The following is a 21,935-nucleotide window of genomic DNA, read 5'->3' on the forward strand; positions in this document are numbered from 1 at the left end:
CCAATAAAGATGTTAAGGGCATCTCTGGTGGCACAGTGGTTGAGAGTCCACCTGCTGATGCAGGGGACACGGGTTCGTGCCCCGGTCCGGGAAGATCCCACATGACGCAGAGCGGCTGGGCCCGTGAGCCATGGCCGCTGAGCCTGCGCATCCGGAGCCTGTGCTCCGCCACAGGAGAGGCCACAACAGTGAGAGGCTTGCGTACCGCAAAAAAAAAAAAAAAAAAAAAAAGTTAAAAAAAAAAAACAGAACCTGCCCCATTGTCTCATAGGTAAGAAGTAAAAACCCAGAGAAGGAAAGTGTCTTGCCAAAAATCACACAGCACTGCAGGTGGCCAACTAGGAACAGGACTCCAACTCCCAAGAACTGGCAGATTAAAAAAGTGCTTGACTTTTTCTGTGTGGCCCGGAAGCAAAGCTAGGTGCTCATAGTGAGAGTTACAAGAAAGCAGATTTTCATCTCAATATAAAGACGAATGTTCTAGTGAGTATATCACAGTAGTAAGCTACAGTTGCCTGGAAGCGTTCAAGCCAAGGCAGGAGTGTGTCTCAGGAAGCAGAGCCTTAGGAAGAGAGAGCTGGCGTGCTACATTTCCTCTCACAGTCTAGAATTCAGGATGCAGCTGAGAGCAGCGCAGCCACCGCCCTCTGCTGGTGGAATGGCAGTAGCACAGCTTCCCCTTATTGTCCACTATGCCATTCCTCTGGTGCAGGGAGGCTTTCCAGATAGGAAGCAGCCATTTGGGGTCTGAGAGCTCTCTGCTGAGGGGACTTCAGGAAGACAGTAGAGGTATAACCCCTGCACATATGTACCAGAAAGGCGGGCAAGGTCAGCAGAATGCCCCACCAGTCTCTGTGACGTGGAGGGAAGCCAGTAAACCGCGCTCAAGTAACTGATGCGTGCCCTGTGCCTTCTCGGAGTGACCTTACTGCCCCCTTCTGGAACAGGGCCTCCAAAATTGACAGGGCCGGGACTGGGGACTGACCTGGGTATATGGAAACCTGGGTGTGGCCCTGGGCATAACATCACCTACTGTTCCCTGGGTGACCTTGAGTAAGTGGCCTCGCCTCTCTGGGCCTCACACTGATGGTGGGTGGAGAGGCAGAGGCTCTGACTGCCAGAGAGAAGCTCATGGATAGGGGCGCCTCTGTGAGACACAGCATGAACAACACCAAACTCAGTGGTGCCCAATGACCTCATCAGGCAAGGTCTGAGGTTGAGAGTTCATAATAGTAATAATATGATAATTGACCCAGCCACCTTATTCTTTCTCTTTTTCTCCCCCTCTCCACCCTTTCCACTAGTGCCCTCATGCTCTTTCCCCTGAGTTCTGCCTCTAGGAAAGTTCCCAAAGCTTATTCAGAATGTGTTGGCAATGACCAACAACATCTCCCACCACTGTGCCCTGCTCAGTTGTGTCTATATGTTAACAGCAGCAAGGTGTAGACCCAAAGGAATGAATCCCTAATGGTGGAAGTTCAGATCTGAGTCAACTGGGGAATCAGAGTTCTTTTTATAAGGCAGCAAGATCTTACAGTCAAGAAAGAAGAAGGAAATCTTTCCCCCTCCCTTTTGTGCTGGTCAGACCACAAGCTGGAAGAACAGTATTGTTCTCAGCTCCATGAGCCGTACTTTAATTGGGAAATAGAGCAGAAGGTAATCTGAAGAAGGCAGCCATGATGGCGAAAATACTTCTGATCCAGCATGAATTGGAGTGTTTGTATCCCCCTTCAGTCTGCTCTGGAGTTCCCTTTCCAGCGTCTGCTTTTTTGCTTTGCTGTCAGTCCTTTGTGAGGATTTCACAGTAACTGAAGGGAAACAAGCTTGTGCTAATTCCCCTTCCTCAGTGAATTCAACCTCTGCTTGGGCCTGCAGATCTGTCCCTTCCTCTAGCTTATCTTCCCAGGGAAAACATAAGCTTCTGAGGGCCGGAACAGCATCTTCTAGACACAGGCAGGGGTGCCCTGGTGTCTGGAAAGAGCTGGGGACTTGGGGGAAGGGTGTGTAATCCTAGGTTGTAGTTTCAGCTCTGACACTTTTTTGCTGACTCACCTTGAGCAAGTCAGTTAACCTTTCTGAGCCTCAGTTCTCTCATCTCGAAAATTAGGGGAGTGGTGAGACTCAAGTAAGATGTTAATAAACATGTTTGTAAACCATAAAACCAAGGTCATCGATAGAATAATACACACACACATATACCCAGCACCTGTTGTCATCTGTAAAATGTCATCTGTAAAATGAAGGTTATAACAAGTTAGTATATATTTAAAGTGCTTAGAAAACACGAATACACAGCAGGTGTTCAGTAAATGTTAGCCATTATTACATCACCTGGAAAGAATTCACTCACTCATCCAATTTTTACTGAGCCCCTACTGTGTGCCAGGCACTGTTGGAAGCAGTGGGGATCCAGCAGAGAACAAAACAGACAAAATTCTGATCTTTGTGGAACCTACACTGTAGTGGAGGAGACAGACAATTAAGTACATCATAGAGTGTAATAGAAGGTAACTAATGCTAGGGAGAAAGATAAATTAGGGAAGCTGACAGAGGTATGGGAGGATGGAGGGTAGTTACAACTTTAAATAGGGTGGTCAGAGAATTTGATTGGCTCGACACTCAAATTAGATGTTCATCCTGGTCCAATCAGCTGAATGTATGTGTGTATTGGGAAGGTGGGGGCGGCGGGCAGATCAGGGAATCTGATTGGCTCAGCTTGAATTAGACGTTCATTCTGATCCAGTCAGCTGTGTGTGTGTGTGTGTGTGTGTGTGTGTGTGTGTGTGTGTGTGTTGGGGATGGTTAACACGACTTCGAGCCTCAGCATCTATGAAGGCCGTAGTGAGGGAGTTGTTATGAGCTGTGTAGATACTCGAGGGAGGACGCTGAATTCAAGTGGAACCTCTTCTTCCTCCTCCTGGCCCGCCTTGGCCTTCAGCTAGCTGAAGATCATTGTCTTCAGTTGTCAGGACTGAGGTGACAGGGGGTGACCACCTGTCCCGTCTCCTCCTCCTGAGCCTTCCTCCTGCTTCCATGGCTGGGTGGCTAGGTCTCCTCTACTGTCATGTCAAGAACACATCCTGATCATCTGGCTCAGCTGGCCACAGGGTCTCTGCAACCGTATAAAGACGTGAGGCTGGGACTTCCCTGGTAGTGCAGTGGTTAAGAATCTGCCTGCCAATGTAGGGGACAGGGGTTTGAGCCCTGGTCCAGGAAGATCCCACATGCCGCGGAGCAACTAAGCCCTACTGAAGCTCGTGTGCCTAGAGCCCATGCTCTGCAACAAGAGAAGCCACTGCAATGAGAAGCCCGCGCACCGCAACAAAGACTCAATGCAGCTGTAGATAAATAAATTTAAAAAAAAAAAAAAGACGTGAGGCTGGGTGGCACCAGGGCTTCCTCCCCTTCCCAAGCAGAGTTCAGGCTCCATGAAAAGCCCTTGCCTCCCGGGGCCCAGCGAGGCCCAGAGCCTTGGCCAAGGAGACTGATCGTGGCCTTCTGTAAGGGACGAGAGCCCCCCTTTGCACCCCAAGTGCCACTGTCCCTTCCTGACTAAGGCTTAACATGCACTCAACATCCCCAGGAGAGTCGCTCAGCACCCAGTCTGCAACACGGGTGGGTTAGCCCCTCGCCACCCAATCTGGGGAGACCATCAAGCCAGGCATGGCCTAGCGCTCCACAGGACAGAGTGTGGGCTCTGGAGGACCAGGGAGCCCCAATTTCTACGCCGATGGGAGCCCTCTCTGCCCCTTCCCCACACCTCCCCCCAGGAGGTGGCCATGGGGCCACCGGGCAACCTGAGTGTGCCAGGGATCGGCAGGTGGGGCAGCCAGGGCCAGGCTCAGAGGAGCGGCCCACACCGTCTCCCGTGGAGAGCCTCCAGACACACAGGCACTATGCACCCCACCCCCGGCCTTCATGGCTGTGTCCCCTAGTGCCCAATGCAGACCAAGCCTCATGTCCCATTTATGTTTTGAGAATTAGAGTAGCCCCAGGTCACTGGAAACATAAAGGGTCTGGCTAGAGGCCAGGTGGCAGGCATACCAGGGGATGTGTTCCCCTCCCTGCCCCCCCGACAGCCCATCTCGGCTTGACAGTAGGAGCTAATCCCTGCCCTGGCCCTCCAGGTGAGTGAGGGAGGGTGTGGGCCTTCCTGGAAATGTCACCTGCTTCCCACTCATGCATTCATTCAATAAATATTTATCAGTAGAGTCTCCTATGTGCCTGGCACTGTGCTAGGTGTTGGGGATACAGCAGTTAAGAAAATCACATATTGTCATGGAGCTGGCATTCGGAGGAGGGATTTCTTCTCTAGGTGGCCAGTGCCAAACCCAGGAAGGGTCCTTGTCTGTGTTTGATGAGCATATGGGTGAAGGTTCAACTTATAACCATAGACCATCAGAGCTGGAAGGGCCCTGATATTTCAGTTCTGTTCACCAGCCACTTCTGGGCATATGTGTAGGGGCTGTGCTAGGTCTGGGGTTACACACACGCCCACCCTTGGAGAGCTCACCGTCGGGTCGGGGGACAGAGCCGTGAGACACTGAGCACAGGGCAGGGGAGGGTGTGGTCCTGGGGGCAGTTGCTGTGCAGAACACAGGGGTGGAGGGGGCACTCAAACCCTCATTTTGCAGATGATAACGATAGCTGATATTGATTGAATGCTTATTTGGTGCCAGGCGCTGTGCCCAGTGAGCTTATGTTTATTGTGTCATGAGGAAAGTGAAGCCCAGGAGGAAGGAACTTGCTCAGTCACTCATCAGTGAGAGCAGAGCTGAAACTGGACCCTGGAGCTTCAGAGCCTGAAGTGCTGCAATAGGTTCCTTCTCCCACCAGCCCCAGCCCCTGAGGGTCACCAGCCTCAGCAGGGAGAGGGCTTGGGAGAGGAAGGGGCATCTAAGGACTGGGCTGCTCACCTGCTATTTAAAGGGCATTTTCAAGGCCATTGAGGTTCCAGGGCCATTGCCTTGGAGGTGGTACAGCTCTTTCTTTGGCCTCTTAGATGTCCCTGATGGAGCAAGGCTGAGGGTCTGAGCCAGAGGGCCCCTGCTCTGCCCATACATTTCACAGCTTCCATGGGGCAGTGGCAGCCCAGGGCTGAGTCTTCGTGGTGTCTAAGCAAGGAAGACGGTGGGTGTTGGGCCTCTTGATGGATGGTGGGTTCGCTCCTCAGTCAATAATCCCAAAGAGGTAAGGCAGAGGAGTGGCCCAGCTCGGGAGAATGTGGATGATACCCTGTGACCACTCCCACTGCTGACAAAAGTAGCATCTGTGTAACTGGCAGCATGTGATTGAGGAATCATTTGATCTTGAATATAAACTTGACATCGTATTTGTGGCCAGAGGGCGTAAGAAGCATGGCTTATACTTCTTAGGTTTCACTTGTATCCCACACTCTGCTGAGAACCCTCCATGATTATCTCATTTAAGATGAAGGTACTGATAACCTCTTGGGAAAGACAAACAACAACCATGAAACAAAGCAAACAACACAAGGCGGTGCTAAATGAAGAAGCAGGGCAGCATCAGGGCTAAGCCCAGAGCACCACAGAAGGCTGCACACTGTGTGAATGGGACCCCCTTGAATTGTGCAGTGTACAACCCATGCAACTGTACAGGGGACCTGATTAGGTCCACAGTTTATGGCATCATTAATTCATTCAAGAAAAATTTACTGAGAGCCTGCCATCAGTCAGGCATGATTCCAGATGCTGGGGTTACAGCAGAGAACTAGACCAAGCATCACACCTCATGTTAGCTTACATTCTAATTCAAAAGTCACACAGACTGAAGCTTGAATCCTGGCCTTGCACTGTGTTAATTAATTTCACTGAGCTTCAGTTTCTTCATCTGTAAAATGGACACAATGATATGTACTTCATACAGTTATCATGGTAAATAATTGAAGTAACACTTGGTTTCAGGCCTGACATATAGAAGACCCTCAGTGAATGATTGCCATTCTTATCATAAATGGTGGGTTATGGGAAGAAAGCCTTGTGAGAGCAAAGGAAAAGGGAAATCACAAGATGTGGAGAAGTCAGATGAGACATTTTAGCAGGAACAGGAGTCAGGGTGCCTCTGGAAAGATGATTAAGGTTTGCAGAGGCCCAGAGGCCCAGGTCCTTCCAAGGATGGGTGTCGTGAGGAAGGTGGTGAGGCTCTCGTTCGACAGTTTGGGGACCATGTTTTCCCAATCCAAGAGTTAGGACACACATGATCTGGCAAAGAAGTTCTGTGTTTCTTCTATATGTGAGAAGCAGTCTGAGAAAAAAAACGTGGTCCTCAAAATATTGGGATTTAGGGAGATTTCAGTATTTTATAAGGACCTGAGACACAGCATTTAAAATTGAGAAGTATGACCCCAATAGAGTTGAGCAAACTGGCTGCTAAGGTTGAGAGAGGGTGGGGAACAGGGTGTGTGGGTCCCTCAAAGGCCAAGCAGACGAGCTGGATCTGATGAGGTAGGGATAAGGGCGCCGACCGAGTCAAGATCCCTGACTAGCCACAGAAGTCGCCCCTGGCCTTTCCGAGCAGAAGGGGATTTGAGGCCTTCACAGATTCAAGGAGCTGGGGGCAGTGGAGAATTGGACTTGGAACACAGGTGAGCACCAAGGCAGCTCCTGGGGGCCCAGAGGAAGTTAAATCAGTCCTTGGCCATCCCGGGTGGAAGGTCTGATTGGCCAAGCCAGGCTACGTGTCCCTCCTTGGCCAGCAGAGGACCCCGGGTAGGAGGAGCCCCATTTCAGCTCTCACGATGGGAGGTAAGGCACTGCATCCCATCAGTACAGCACACAGTGGGAGAGTTCCCCCAAATCAGGAAGGGGGCTTGGATACCCAACTGCCAAAATTCCTACAAATGGTTCCAACCGTGGAAGGTTCTGGAGGAGTTGCATAATGCAAGTGATCATTATAGAGCGCCAAAGTCACACTGGGGTTTGGGAAGAGGCAAGCGCGAAGGAGAGCAGTTGGGAGAGTGCTGACGTGCCTCCGCGGGGCGTGAGCATGGTGGGCCTGGAGAAGAAGGGGCAAATGTGTAGGCATTTCTGAGGGTTAATTTATCAGAGACCTCTGGGAATCAACTCTGAATGCAGAGAGGTACCGCGATCTCAGAGGCTTAGCAAACAGCTGTCAGAGCTCTAGGGGGTCACGTGGCCCTAGGCAGACATTCGGACTTCATCTCATTTCCCACTCCGATCACCAGGGATGGCGGGGCTCAGGAGGGATGCAGTGGCAGTGAGCTATTAGCAGTGCCTGCTGTAGAGCCTGAAGCCTGAGGGGTGGCAAGTGTACCCTGTGTGTGTTCTCGCTAGCCCTCCAGAATGTCTCCACTTTTCAGAGGGAGAAACTGAGACACAGAGACCTGTCCCAGGCCACCCAGCCAGTGAGCGGCAGAGCTGAGATGAGCCCAGGTCCCCTGACTCCCGGGCTGCTGACCTGTCCACTGGGAACAGAGGTTTAGTGATGCTCCCCGAATCCCAGGTGGGCTGGCCGAAAATAATGGCCCCAAATGAGTTTCCTTTCATTCTGCAGGGGAAGTAAGTATGTGAGGAGGTTGCAGGAGGGGCTTCAGGCGGGAGAGTCCACCTTTCTCTCCTTTTCCCTGGGCCAGATGGGCAAATGGAAATAGGGATTTTTATCCTCTTGACTCTGTGGCAGGGGAGAAGGGCAGGGCTGGTGTTGACAGCCTGGAGATGGTGCGAGCCCTCTTCGCTTTTGCGTCTCTGCCACAGCCAGAAATCTGCTTTTCTACCCATTGTAGAAGAAGCACTATGGCTTCCCCCACAGTTTTCATAGATGCTGCTATGTATTTTTTGCCAATTCTTTCGCATTTCCAACAGCTATGGATTTTGGCTCGCTCCCCTCCTTCCCCACTGTGGGACACTGGGACATGATGGGGTGACTTGGGTGTGAGGGACTCTCCTTCTCTCTGTGGTCCCCAGCCCCATTATACTTAGGCCCATGGGGTAGAGTCCAGACTCCTTCATGAGACCAGCAAGTTCCTGAACCCTCTGATCTGGGCCTTTCTCTGTGGCCTTTCTTTCTACTTATTTGGCTTTCCCAAATATTCCTCAGCCTTTGCAGGAGCTGGTCCTTCTGGGTCCTAAGCATTCCCCACGCCGTCCGTGGCTGTGTGCTATCAATCCTTCGGGCCTTCCACACCTCCTCTGGGAAGGCCTTCTGGATTTCAGAGCCTCAAGTACTTGCCCCTCTCCTGTGCTCTGGCATTTCCCCCACCAAAGCACAGCCCACCCTACACTTCGTCCAGCTCTTTGTCTGTCTCCCCTGTGAGTAGCCAGGGCTAGAAATCCACACCTCCAGGACAAGGACACCCCATCAAAAACCACCCCCCATGCAGATTCATCAGGCACACTGAGTTTGGAATTTTCTTATTTTCTTCATGTGTGTTAGCACAGAGTTTTATAAGAAGGGGCCAGTAATCAGGAAACCACAGGGGCCAGCATGAGCTCTGAGGTCCCAGGCAGGCCTCTCCCCAACACACACACACACACACACACACACACACACACTCTCTCTCTCTCTCTCTCTCTCTCTCTCTCTCTCTCTCGCTCTCCCTCTCTCTCTCTCTCTCTCTCTCTCTCCCCCCCTCTCTCTCTCTCTCTCTCCCCCCCCTCCCTCTCTCTCTCTCTCTCTCTCTCTCTCTCTCTCTCTCTCTCTCTCTCACTCATGCATCCACTGTTCCTCTACTTCTTCCTATCCCAGCCTCAAGGAGTCTGTTATCTCTTCTGCTGGGCTCTGCAACAGGACACTGCCCAGGACCAAGGACAAAGGTGGCCCCATCACTCTTCTTCCTGGAGCCTGGGAAAACCGAGTTCATCTCCAAGTGCTCAGATACCAGGAGAAACAGAATTCCCTACATCTCTTCCGCAAACAAACTCCCCCGCCCCTGGGGACCTACTCCCACACTCTCCCCCAGTACATACGCACGCACACACGCACGCACACACGCACATACACAGTAGGGATTTCGACTGGAAAAACCAGCAAACCCTTTCCAGCTTGAAAAACACAAAGATAAAAAGACTGGAGGGGAGAATCAAAACAGGAAGTCATGAAGTTGGGAGGCTTCCTGAGGTCTCGCCGTGAACTTCTGTCTGACTGGGTGACTGACTTTAGAGCATCACAGCCTTTGCTGTACATGCTGCCGTTTGACTGTGAACCTACCCCGAAGCTCAGCCCCAGATCTAGAATTTCTCAAGGTCAGAAGAGCAGGATCCAGAATTATCTCCCGGCATGAGGAAGGTACAGGGATGTGTCTGTTCCCTGGGTGATATTTTCTGGGTGACGAAAATGGACATGCACAAGAAGGGAAGGGAGTCTGGTCTCAGGGAACAGCATGAGTAGAGACCCAGAGGTAGGAAACAGGGTGACAGTCGTTCACCCAGCTTGAGTTCTTGCTATGAGCTGGCATTGAAGGATGCTCTGAAGATGCCTGGGCCAAGGTCACTGTCTTTGAGGTGCTCACAGCCTGGTGGCAGGGATGAACCAGGAACCAAAGGTCATCTAGGCGGCGGGAGCATTGGAGGCTAGGGGTGTGTGTATAGTCATGTGTGTGTCGTGCAGTGGGGTGGGCTGTTATGTCAAAGCGGGGTCAGGCTGGGACCACAGTAGCTCTGATGTCCCATAAGGAGTTTGGCTTTTAAAGTCAAGATAGTTCAGAGTGGAATAGTTATTGCAGCAGAGCTGTACTCTAGAAGAATTAGGCAACATTACGTAAGATGGATTGGAGAGAATTGCAGAGGGCAGACGCTAGAGGCAAGGGGACAAATCAGTGGACCCACTTCAGAAATCCTGCAAGACAGTCCTGGGAGCTCAAGCATGAATAAAGCCCTCTACCCAAAATAGATCTCCTAGAGGACTGCCCAGGAGTCTGAAAACCCAGGAGAGTCCACTTCTGGGCCAAATGGCTTTCTCTAAAGGCTCCTGTGAACATGCACATAGATGACCCACAAGGAGAAATGGACTGACCCATTACACCCCCAGTGTCCTCCTTAGGAGGCTCCCGTTTATTAGATACATTATTTCAGATTAACGGGCTGAAGACAGCAGGCCGCTAAAGTGTGGGACATGAGCCCAGTAAGTTCTGATTGGGATGGAGGGAGGGAAGGAGTGCAGAGGCCTGGGCAGAAGTGGCGTGGAGAGAAGCTTGTATGGAGGGGAGCGGCGTATAAATGTGTGAGCATGCGTGACTGTGTGTGCAGCTGTGTGGGGGACCGTCGCTGGCAGATTGGGCACACCCCGGGGTGACAGCAACCCACACCTTGGACGAAGGGCACCCAGTGTTTAGGAACATGAAACACCCCTCTCACCCCTGCTGAGAAGGCCACAGTGGTACTCAGAGTTCTGAAGCTGCACAAACTCGTTCTAGTGTCACTGCGACGTGGGGTGACCGGAAACTCAAGTTTCCTCGAGTCACCCCTTCCCTGGGCAGTACTAATTAGATAATGCATGTGTAAGCGCTTTGTGAAGTGTCAAGGACTGTGAGCTGGAGGGTGAGGCCTCCTTCACACCCCAGAGGCTTGGACACAGGGGGCCTGACTTTGCCCAGAGTTTTGGAGAGAAGGACTACAGTGCCCATTGTATAATAACTCTCTCATTTAATGTCACCTTCCATCCAGAGGAGAGAAGACGGCAGGCAGCCTACCTGGATGGTCTGGGATGCGTGGGGCAGCACGTGGAAGAGGGAGTGTGATGACGGAGGCAGAGGGGTGGGGATCCCCAAACATCTGTCACGCGGAAGCTTGGGGTGCCACCATTAGCTCACCCATCTCCTGTGTCAGGGTTATCCATTGCCCTGGGGCTTCCTTTAAATTGTACAGCACCTGACGTGACCGTTTATCTTGCTACTCGCTTTATCTGGGCGTGCATGAAACACGCAATACTGTTTTTTGATTTCTCACCCCACCCCCTGCACCTACATCGAGTAACACTGACGGTCTCCGCCCCTGTCCTAGAATGAATGAGCGCAGGTGCTTCCCTGAGGCCCCAGCAGAATATGGAGCCTCTAGGGTAGTGGTTCCCAAACTTCACTGCCCAATGGAATCACTTGGAAATCTTTAAAAAAAAAATACTGAAGCGTGGCTGCCCACTCCCAGACACTGTGATTAAATTGATATGGGGTACCCATCGGGCCCCTGGGGTTTTTAAAACTTCCCAGGTGATTCTAAAACAAAAGCAAAGTTTGAGGGCTTCCCTGGTGGCACACTGGTTGAGAGTCCGCCTGCCGATGCAGGGGACACCGGTTCGTGCCCCGGTCTGGGAAGATCCCACATGCCGCGGAGCGGCTGGGCCCGTGAGCCATGGCCGTTGAGCCTGTGCGTCCGGAGCCTGTGCTCCGCAACGGGAGAGACCACAACAGTGAGAGGCCCTCGTACTGCAAAAAAAAAAAAAAGCAAAGTTTGAGAATCACTAGGGGGACGGGGGAGAGAGAGTGGGGGAAGTGCGGGTCTTCAGGAGCAAGTATAAGGGTCTTCACAACTGAGTTGCCTGCCAGCCCCTTCTGAGAACCTTATGAGAAATTCTGAGGCCCTACTTCTGATGTATGACTTTTCCCCCTAATTTATCAAGTCTCTACATTCTGAAATAGGAGGGCAGCATAGCCAGACAACAGCCAGTGCAAACTGCAACTCCTCCTGGCCCAGCTGCATCACCTTTGGCAAATCATGGCCCAGAGCTTGGTTTTCTCATCCAGAAAATGGATTGTTACAGGAGGGTTGTAAGGATTTACTAAAACTTTAAAAAAAATTTTATTTTATATTGGAGAGCATAGTTGATTAACACTGTTGTGTTAGTTTCAGGTGACAGCAAAGTGATTCAGGTATACATATACACGTATCTATTCTTTTTCAAATTCTTTTCCCATTTAGGTTATTACAGAATATTGGGCAGAGTTCCCTGTGCTATCCAGTAGGTCCTTGCTGGATTTAATAAAACTTTGTTTCAGACTTAAATACAATGATGTATACAAATTGCTGAGCACAAGGCACTTTTTTTTTTTTTTTTTTTTGCAGTATGCGGGCCTCTCACTGTTGTGGCCTCTTCCGTTGTGGAGCACAGGCTCCGGACACGCATGCTCAGCGGCCATGGTTCACGGGCCCAGCCGCTCTGCGGCATGTGGGATCTTCCCAGATGGGGGCATGAACCCGTGTCCCCTGCATCGGCAGCCGGACTCTCAACCACTGCGCCACAGGGAAGCCCCACAAGGCACTTTTGAAGCACTTGTCAAATGGTCCTTTATCACCCTCGTCTTTTTTGTTATCATTAGTATTTCCCTCCCGTGACCTGGTGTGCATCCCTAACTTCTGTCCTGGTATGCCAGAAGCAAGGCCCTCCAGTTGCAGGTGTGCCTGGCTTCATACAGTAAAAAGGGCAGCCACGAAGAAGCAGAGAGGGCATTAGCCCAGGGTCTAGGAATCTGGGAAGCCCAGAGAGGCCAAGGGCCATGTTCAAGGTAATTCAGCTGGTGAGGTGAATGGGGACTGGGCCTAGAAACCCTACCTCTTGCTAAGTCTGTTCTTTCTGCCTCACTACGCTGATACCCCAGGTAAGAAAACATTTTGCTTCTGTGCACAGAATTCAGCTTTGCAGCCATGGGAAATTCTAGGAAGCTGAAGCTGTCGTGCAGGTTGTTTTGAAAATATCTCGTCCTCATTCAGTTCAATGGGTTCAGATAAAGCCTGGACTGAGGCCCAGGGCACGCGCCGTTCCCCTGGCAGCCTGCTGGGTGAGCCACACCTACCAACCCGCCAAGGCAGGGCCTGGCCTGCCCTGCCCACACGCACGCCACACACACGCACTCTAAAACTTATTTTCAATTAGTTATATAATTTTATTCAGTTTCAAGGATCTTATTTTCCCCTAAACTATCTGCATCGTAATAAGGCAGTAAAGAAGCCTATATAAGCAGATACATCTGTGTTCCACAGAAGCTTCTGGAACATAAATCTGGTCGACCCCAGTCTGCATCTCATTTCTTTAAGACCTGTTTGACCAAAACCGGAGAGGAATAGTTTTCAATCAAAACTGTGGTGATCACCTCCCACCTGGGGTACCAAAAACTAAATAAAAAGCTATGGTGAGTGTGTATGTGTGTGTTTTAAATAACATCTATATCTTTAATAGAAATTGTAAATGTTCATTGGGGAAGAATTAGAAACCACTTATATCCAACTAGCCAGAGATTGCCACTCTTAATTTTTTTTAATTATTATTATTTTTTTATTTGGTTGCACCAGGTCTTAGTTGTGGCAAGCAGGCTCCCCAGTTGTGGCATGCGAACTCCCAGTTGCAGCATGCATGCGGGACACAGTTCCCCCACCAGGAATCAAATCTGGGCCCCCTGCATTAGGAGCACGGAGTCTCAACCACTGCGCCACCAGGGAAGTCATGCCACTATTAACTTTTGATGTATTTTTCATTTAATAGCTAAGGATCATTTTGCATATATAACTTGAGTCTGACTATTTCACTTACCATTAGAGCTTGAGTAATTCCCATGCCATTAAATATTTTTTGAAAATATGATTTAAATTACCTCATAATATTCCATTATATTGGTGTCCTATAATTCGTTTTGGCAATGCCCCATTGTTGAGCATTTATTATTGTTCCCTATTTTAAATAACATGGCACTGAGTGTCTTAGTATGCTTTCCTGTTGACTGGGATAAATTCCCAAAGTGGGGTTATTGGTCAAAGGCTATGAACCTTTTAAAAGTCTTTGAGACCCTGTCAAATGGATCTGTGGGAAAGTTGCCATGCTTCTCACTCCCCTGCACCCTGTTGAGAGGCCATGTCCCAGCACCCCCCAACTCTGTCTTTGGCAGCTCAGCTGTGTTTGACATGCAGCCTGATCCCCAGCACTGGGCTCCTCCTTGAGAAGACTTGGGGTACATAACAGCTGCCACCCAACATTTGACATTGAAAGTCTTGTCCCAGCAAAGGGGGATTGAATTTGTCCTGTGAAGCCTCCAGGATAAGGCCCATCCTAACAGCATGAAGATCTCCCTAATGATTATAGATGCTGTGTAACAGGCATCCCGACCCCACCCCATGCAGCAAGGTCTCTGCCCCAGCTCTGTTGAGACTCAAGCTCTCTTTGAGGTTCAAACACCAGATGGCAGGTTAGACCCCAGGACCCCTGAGAAGCCTCCCACTGGGACAATTCTGTGAGCTGACCATCTCAACAGTGATTCTAAAGTCATAAAACAGTGCAAAACCTTGACTCCGCTCCTGAGAAGCTCTTTACATACCTGTTTTCTCAGATGTAAGGTGGGGTCGTTATGAGGATTAAATTTGATGATATCTGTAAATCAATGTAAATTTGATTGTATTAATATATTATATTAATAATAGCTATTAGTGTTGGCTTGAGCCCAAGTATGAAAAGGCAGTATTGGGTAGCAGTTAAGAACCAGATTCGGATTTGGGCTGTAGTCACACCCCTATCCAGAAAGTAGAACAGAAAACAGAGGCATTTGGAGGGTCTGGGGAGAGGATTGTTCACGTTTATTTAAATTCAGAAAAAAAAATTTCAGAACAAGCTTCCTTTAGAACACCTATACATGCACTTTATTGGTTTGTTCTTTAATTTTTATGTCTATCAGAGTAATAATTGTGCAGAGTTCATGAAGTCTAATAGTACTGCAAGACCTATAGCACTACAAGGGAGGTGCTGGGGTTGGCTTATGCCAACTCATGAGAGCTTACTGTTAAATTTTTAGGAGTTTGGCAAGCCAGTTTTTAAACACGACCATTATTAAAAATTAAATTATGCAACTTTCAAGTAAATGAATGATGTTAAAAACAGAGGTACTAATGTTAAAAACTTATTCCTTACTAACTGTTTTACTGCTATCTGGTGTGCTACTGTGAGTCTCTTTTAACTCTACTTTTGGTGATATCACCTTGGTAGCTTGAAGTTAGGCGTAGTGGGCATTTGCCACTGAAACTGGCATATGTTCCAAACCATGGCCTTTTTTTTCCTGGAAAACCGGTTGTTAAACATTTACCAGCACACCAGGGCCTGTACCCTCGATCCCTATCCTACTTTGCTATACCCCTCGTTTCCCACTCCCTAAAGGTAGCTGCTTCCAATGTTTGGAGCTGTGTCTTTTTGTACTTCTCCTCGTATTTCTTAGTTACATACTTTCACGGCTATGTCTGGTTTTTTAAATCTTAGACATTGTCTATTGACTTCCTGTTATGGAAGATGGGGATCTGGCTCTCTACCAGCTCTGTCTCCCCTCTTAACTGTACACACACACAATTTTCCAACCTCTGCCTTCCCAGTATATTATAGCACACCTCGTGTTTAAATAAATATTCAGGATTTACGTTATTACCATGATGTAAACATTGTACACAAGTCATTATCACTGTGATTGTATTAGCTTTCTTATACAGCTCCTTTCCTAGAGTTAATAATTGCACTTTAAAGGTTGCATGATTTCTCTATAAAACTGTGGCTTTCATACTTTTCTTCTTAGCAATGAAACTTGTCTTTCAAACAAAATTTTGGGAATTTCTTGGCAGTCTAGTTGTTAGGACTCAGCACTTTCACTGCCATGGGCCCAGGTTCAATCCCTGGTCAGGAAACTAAGATCCCACAAAGCTGCAAAGAAAAAAAATTTTTTATATGAACTCTGCTCTATAAAATGGGAAAATCAAAGCTGCCAGGTTGAAAGGAGGTCCCTCCCCTTGAGCCATTTCCCATGGCTGCAAACAGTATGATTCAGTCATGAAAATCATCATTACACACCCCTTTGAGGAAGGCATTCACAGAGGTCCACCTGGAAGGATACATTACATCGGGATCATCCGCTACTAATTCCCTTCCTGATGCAGGGCCCTGACCTCTCGCCATTCTGAATACATTCCAGTGATGTGGCTTCACCTGTCCCTCCAGGACATCACCTGCAGGCTGCTGGCCAGAAGCTGCTGCTAGCTGATGGCCACCTATTGACGGATGCAGATCTGCCTGGTTGCCGAAAGCTTAATGCAGACAGCTTTACTCAGGGCAGCCTTTGGGACCAGATATAAGGAGAGGAGGCTCTGTCAGAGAGCAAGTGAGCTGTGGAAGCAGACAATGCAGGGCCTGTCTGCCTGTGGACGTCAGAGCTGGAGAGAGGGGAGCTGGCTAGCAATAACCAGTAGGATTCAGCTCAGCTTTGAGGGTTATACCTGTGTGGGAATCCTAGCTTTGCTTTCAGCTGGGTAACCTTGGGCAAGTGGCTTAACCTTTCTGGGCCTTAATTTCCTCGTGCCTAATTCCCAGGGTTTTGTGAGAGTTAAAGAAGCTACTTTAACCCTAATAAATCCCAGGGCCACATGTGGCTCGGTCTCTGCTCAGAGTCTCAACTAAAGAAGCATAGTCCAACGGCCTAAGAGTCATTGGAAAAGATATTCCGATTCGAATTGCATCCCTCATGGAATGTCAAAGGGGATCCCATTCTTAACTGAGAGCAATACACCCCCAATCCTTTTCCTCCATTCTCTGATTTCCCCCAGTGTACAGTATCAGTGAAGTTCTTCTAAGTACAACCTCCAAGGCCTTTCGCCTCTCTCTCTACCTCTCTTTCTCTACCTCCATACCACTGCCATTTTCTCTAGGTTTTTTTTTTTTTTCCTCTACGCACCTTGCCACTGCGGTGTCACAAAAAATCAAATGATACGGAGATGAGCTGATAGATATACAGGCAAGAAGTGGCTGGGGAAGAGGTTATGGCAGATTGCACACTCTGAAAGAACTCTTGCCCATCACACTGGGGAAGTAGTGATATAAGGCACGTGTAGCAGGGGCTTGGCAAAAGCTGGTTGTCCTCCTTATTCAGTTGAGGAACCTAAAGGACAGTGAGGTTTGCCTCAGGTGCCTCTGGCCACCTAACCACTGTTAGCAGATGAGCAGTGACTGGAAAAACCCTCTCTATTTCCTCCACACCCCAAAAAGCTAATATTAAAAAGACCTGGGAATGGAGACACAGCCTCTGCCTGCAATTTCCCCTCCCTTCCCTGCCGCCTGTATAGACAACTAACCATGGAACTACCCCTCACCCCCACACCCTTTGTTCCATCTTTTGTGGACTTCATCCCCCCTGCAGGATATCTTTCAAGTCATGTACTGAGCACCTACTGTGTGCCAGGCTTGTAAGGAGCTGGAGATTCAGAGACAAGGAAGCCTATCCTCAGTTGCTCATAGACAGATAGAAACAGACTGCAATTTTGCGTGATGGTGCCTATAATAGAGGGAAGCACAGAATGCCCTGAGCTCACAGAGGAGTTCTTAATCCATTGAGGGATCAGGGGAGACTTCCTGGAGGAAGTGTCGTCTGACCTGTATGATAATAACTAGTATCGTATATTGAGCATTCACTATGATGACAACCTCCACACTAAGTACTTTGCTAAGCACATTAGCCCATTTAATCTTCACAATACTAGTGAGGAGCCTCTCTCATGACAGCTGCACTCTCAAGCTTTCCAGCTGATTTTGTATCCATGTGTCTGAAAATAAAGTTGCTGAAGCCTTAAAAAAAAAAGAAAGAAAGAAAGAAAAAGAAATGAGGAAACTGAGGCTCATTGACTTTCCAAAGGCCACCGGGCTAAAAAGTGGCAGAGCTGTGATTCAAACACAGGCCTGTGTGGCTCCAAAGACTGTGCTTTCAGCCACAGCGCACTGGGTACAGGTGTTTTAAGATGCACACTGAACAAGCATGCCGCATCTGGGAATGGCACTGCTCACATCCCAGGCAGGATAACATATGAGAGTGTATGGGTGGACCCCGAGATTCAGGCCTCTCCACTCATTCCCGGAGCAGCAGGAAAGAGCCTCCTCTTGATCCAAACCTGGCTGTGTCCCCCGCCCTGAGAGGCAGCGGGGAGTACAGGCGCATGGCCCAATAACTGCCAGGGCTGCCGCCCACCAGGCTTTGGTCGTTCAGGTGGATAGTTACACCTTAACTTTAAACATTTTTACTTGAGGAAGGGGCACCTTTCTCTAAGTTGCACACAGCTGTCGTGTGGACACGCACGGCCCCACCCACCACCCTGCTGTGGGACCCTCCCCACGACCATTCGGTGTTGGGAGATTGCAGCCACAGAGCCACAGCCGGATGCAGGGACCCAAAGACATTAGTGGGCCCTCAAGGACCTTCTGGTCCAGTATAGAAGCCCAGGATAAAGGCTCTTCTTTCAAGTCACCCCAGGGTCATCAAACTAATTCCCTTTTCTCTCTCTCTCTCTCTCTCTCTCTCTCTCTCTCTCTCTCTCTTTCTCTCTCTCTCTCTCTCCTCTGCAGACGGGCAGGATTGAACCCAACTACCCCAAGGTCTGTGGTCACCAGGGCAACGTGCTGGACATCAAGTGGAACCCCTTCATCGACAACATCATTGCCTCGTGCTCGGAGGACACGTCGGTGAGCAAGAGGGGTGCTCCCTGGGGAGGGTGGGTGCATGGGGGCACCTCCCTGCTTCTTCTTGGAGGTCTTCCTCCCTAAATGCCCTCCTTCTCCCTTCTTTGCCCTTCCTCTGTTCTCTTGGTCATCCCTCCAGCTAGCCCCAGGATGGGGAGTTAGGAAGGGAAGGGGACAGAGGGAGTGAATCCATGGACTATTTGTACCTTTAGCATGTTTTCATTTGGAGGTGTTGACTTTGTAGGTGAGAATCAGAAAAAAAAGATTAAGTGTGTGATTTGGCACTCATCTGTAGTCTCAAAAGGAGAAGGATAGGAAGAAGAATATGGACAAGGGGGAAGGGGGAAGAGGGAAGAAGTGGATGAGCCATGAGGAAAAGAGGCCCTGTTCTTGCAGGCTGGACAAGTGTACCATCTAGTTTTGTCCTCTGTGAGCCACGGTCTTAGGGGAGGACACTGGGCTGAGAATTGTCATGACTTATCCAAGGACCCAAAATGGCGGCCCAGGATTTGAACACCATGTGTTCCACCACTTAGTGGGGAGAGAGAAGAAATAGGAGAAGGGAAATGAAGAGGAGGGAACAGAGAGGAAATGGAGGGAAAGGGAAGAGGGAACAGGTGGGAAGGATGAGATACAGGGAAGAAAGGCAGCAGAGAGTTTGGAGAGGGGAGTTGAAGAATCCAGGGAGAGTAAACTGTGAAGCCGCTGTCTGGCCACCGTTTCCCCAGGCTCTGCTGACTTCCATACGTGGAGGTAGAGTCAGGTGTTGGCAGCAGGCTGCGTGTTTCTGGAGAGGGGCCCCATGCCTTTCCTCAATTGCCCTTAAGCAATGTCAACACCCCAGCATGGAAGCAAGAGGGGGTTTCAGAGCCTCAGCTGAGCTGGTGAGGGGGTGCTGCTCCAGCCCCTGGTGTTCCCGGGTGAAGGAAGATCAGGCCACAAGCATCTCTCTAGTGCCCACTGGCATAGCCCAGGTGCAGGTCGTAGACTCCCAGGATATTGGAACTAGAAGGAACTTTGGAGCTCATGTCTCCTGTCTTTCCAGACCAGCCTGAGAGCTCCTGAGAGTAGAGGCCATGGCCTTTTTGGTTCTGAATCCCAGGCATCCAGCACAGAGCCTAGTACATGGTAAATACATAGTAGGTATTCAGGGGAATGGATACCTGGATGGATGGCTGGATGGCTGGATGGATGGATGGACGGATGGACGGATGGAGAGATGGCTAGATGAGTGACTAGATGAATGGGTTTTTGGATGGATGACCACATTGATGGATAGAAGACTGAATGGATGGTTAATGGATAGATAGTTGAATGGAAGGAGGAAGGATGATTGGATGAATAGATGACTGGATGAAGGTGAATGGGTAGATGGATAGAATGGAAAGATAAATGAATGCATGAGAGAATGAATATAGCCCAACTAATGCATGAGATTCACAGTAAATAGTCTCCATTGGTTAATAAATTAGGGGGTGTGGAGGAGGTCAGCTGGCACAGTACCTAATAAAAGGGAGTGGTGGGGAGCGGCTAAGGGAATGGGCTTGACCCACTCCTGAAGGTCAAAGCCCTGAGTCAACCCAAGAGGGTTCCTGAGAGCAGCAGCATCAAGGGCAGGGCCCATGTGAGCAGGGAGGGCAATAACTTGTGATGGGCACGCCCGATCAGGTTTGGCTACTTTCTTCAACAAGACGGAGACAGTGACCAGGGGTCAGAGAACCGACAGGCCAGAGGATGAGCACAGGTGATGGAGCCCAGGACAAGTGAGGAAACCCAGAGGGCAACGAGGACACGGGCCGCCTCCTGGGCTGAGAAGGAGGCAGCTGGAGTTGGTGGGGGCTGGAGAGCTCAGTGGTCAGTATAGGTTAGGACTGGGCTCAGTGGGAGAGAGGGCACTTGGAGGTGCTGTCCATTGTTCTCTCCTGGGTGCAGGGAGTCCAAGGAGTGTCAGCGACCACAGCCCGCTCCGTCCCTGCCTGTGCTGAAGTGTTGAGCCACCGCCACTAGTCACTGAAGAGCAAACACCCCTGAAACTCAGGGCTGCCTTACACTGACTTTCCAGCCACTCTGGGCTGGACACTCTATACGCCATTAGCCCTCATTGCCACCCTGTGCGACAGGCATTGCCACCCCAAGCTGAGGGCTGCGGTCAGGTCACAGAACTCGAGAGGAGAGGAGGACTGCTGGCCCCAGAGCCCACGCTCTTCCTGATCTATGAAGTCTTGTGATGACACGAATCCACAGAGTCCGTGTTGGAAGCCTCAGGCCCCTCCCGGTGTCTCGTATTTCACCGGGGAGCCAGCTGGGAAGGAGAAGGGCAGTGTCCATCTGGGTGTCGGGGGACAGGTTAGGCTGGGCTCTCAGAGTTGCTGGCTGTCCTGGCTCCACCTCAGGTCTGAACTTCCTGAATCGGGGCGAGGGTGGGAGGGGTCTCTCGCCCTGATGGCCCTGCCGGGTTCTAGCTCAGCACCTTATTTCACCTGAGTCAGGCGCCACGTCCTCCAGGACCCAAGCTAATAAACCAGACACCCATGCTGTGTGCTCAAGAAAAGCATAGGGCCTGGCCCTGACCGCACGAGCCAAGCGGCTCTCTTCAGCTGCACACGCATTGGACCACAGTGTGCCTGCCTAGGATGCTGGCTTCAGTGACAGCTTGACTGTGGACTCTGCTGGACCTGGAATTGAATCTCAGCTTCACCATTTACTAGCTGGGTGACCAAGGGCATGTTATGTACCCTCTCTGAGCCTCAGTGTTGCTCCTCTTTTTATAGCAATAATACTGGTACGTCCCTGAGGCAGTTGCTGTAGGATGCGAGGTCTGTGCCTAGCACTATGCCTGCTGGTCTCAGGATGCAGAGTGAAGTCGTTGCATCCACAGGAGGTCAAACAGAGCACTGTGTGCACAGGGAGGAGAGAGGAATTACTTTTGGCCGAGGTACAGGCAGGGTAGAGGGGGTTAGAGGGCTGAATAGACCCTGGAGAAGCAGGACTTTGACAGCAGAGAAAATGTTCTAGGAGGCCCAGGAAAAGGACATAGGCAAAGGCCTGGAGGGAGTATGTCTTAGTCCGCTTGGGCTGCTATAACAAAGTACCACAGACTGAGTGGCTTTTAAACAACAGAAATGTATTGCTCGTGGTTCTGGAGGCTGGAAGTCTGAGATCAGTGTACACCATGGTCAGGTAAGGGCTCTCTTCTCATTGTGTCCTCATATAGTGGAAGGGGTGGAGCTCTGTGGGGGTGTCTTTTATAAGGTCACTAATCCCATTCATGAGGGCCCCACCCTCATGACCTATTGCCCACCCCCAAAGGCCCCACCTCCTAATACCATCAGCTTTGGGGGTTAGGATTTCAACATATGAATTTGGGGGCAAGACAAACATTCTGACCATAGCAGAGTTCGTATGGTGTGCTTGGGAGACGGGGTCATCCGGTGTGACTGGGGTCCTGGGGTGGTGACCAGGGAGGGGAGTGGGCAGGAGGGGCAGCTGCAAAGGGCGGTTGGGAG

General features: G+C 50.1%; 1 protein-coding gene across 2 annotated transcripts in view; it reads left to right on the plus strand.

Annotated features, from left to right (window-relative positions):
- Positions 1-21,935, plus strand: part of CORO2B (coronin 2B) — a 139,357-nt gene that overhangs the window by 95,505 nt on the left and 21,917 nt on the right. For both annotated transcript variants that reach the window (XM_060153114.1, XM_060153122.1), the window contains exon 3: positions 18,316-18,432. In XM_060153114.1, coding sequence (XP_060009097.1) covers positions 18,316-18,432 — 117 coding nt within the window. The remainder of the gene's footprint in view (positions 1-18,315; positions 18,433-21,935) is intronic.

The sequence above is a fragment of the Lagenorhynchus albirostris genome, chromosome 1 (genome assembly GCF_949774975.1).
Source record: "Lagenorhynchus albirostris chromosome 1, mLagAlb1.1, whole genome shotgun sequence".
In the NCBI taxonomy this organism is placed as follows: Eukaryota; Metazoa; Chordata; class Mammalia; order Artiodactyla; family Delphinidae; genus Lagenorhynchus; species Lagenorhynchus albirostris.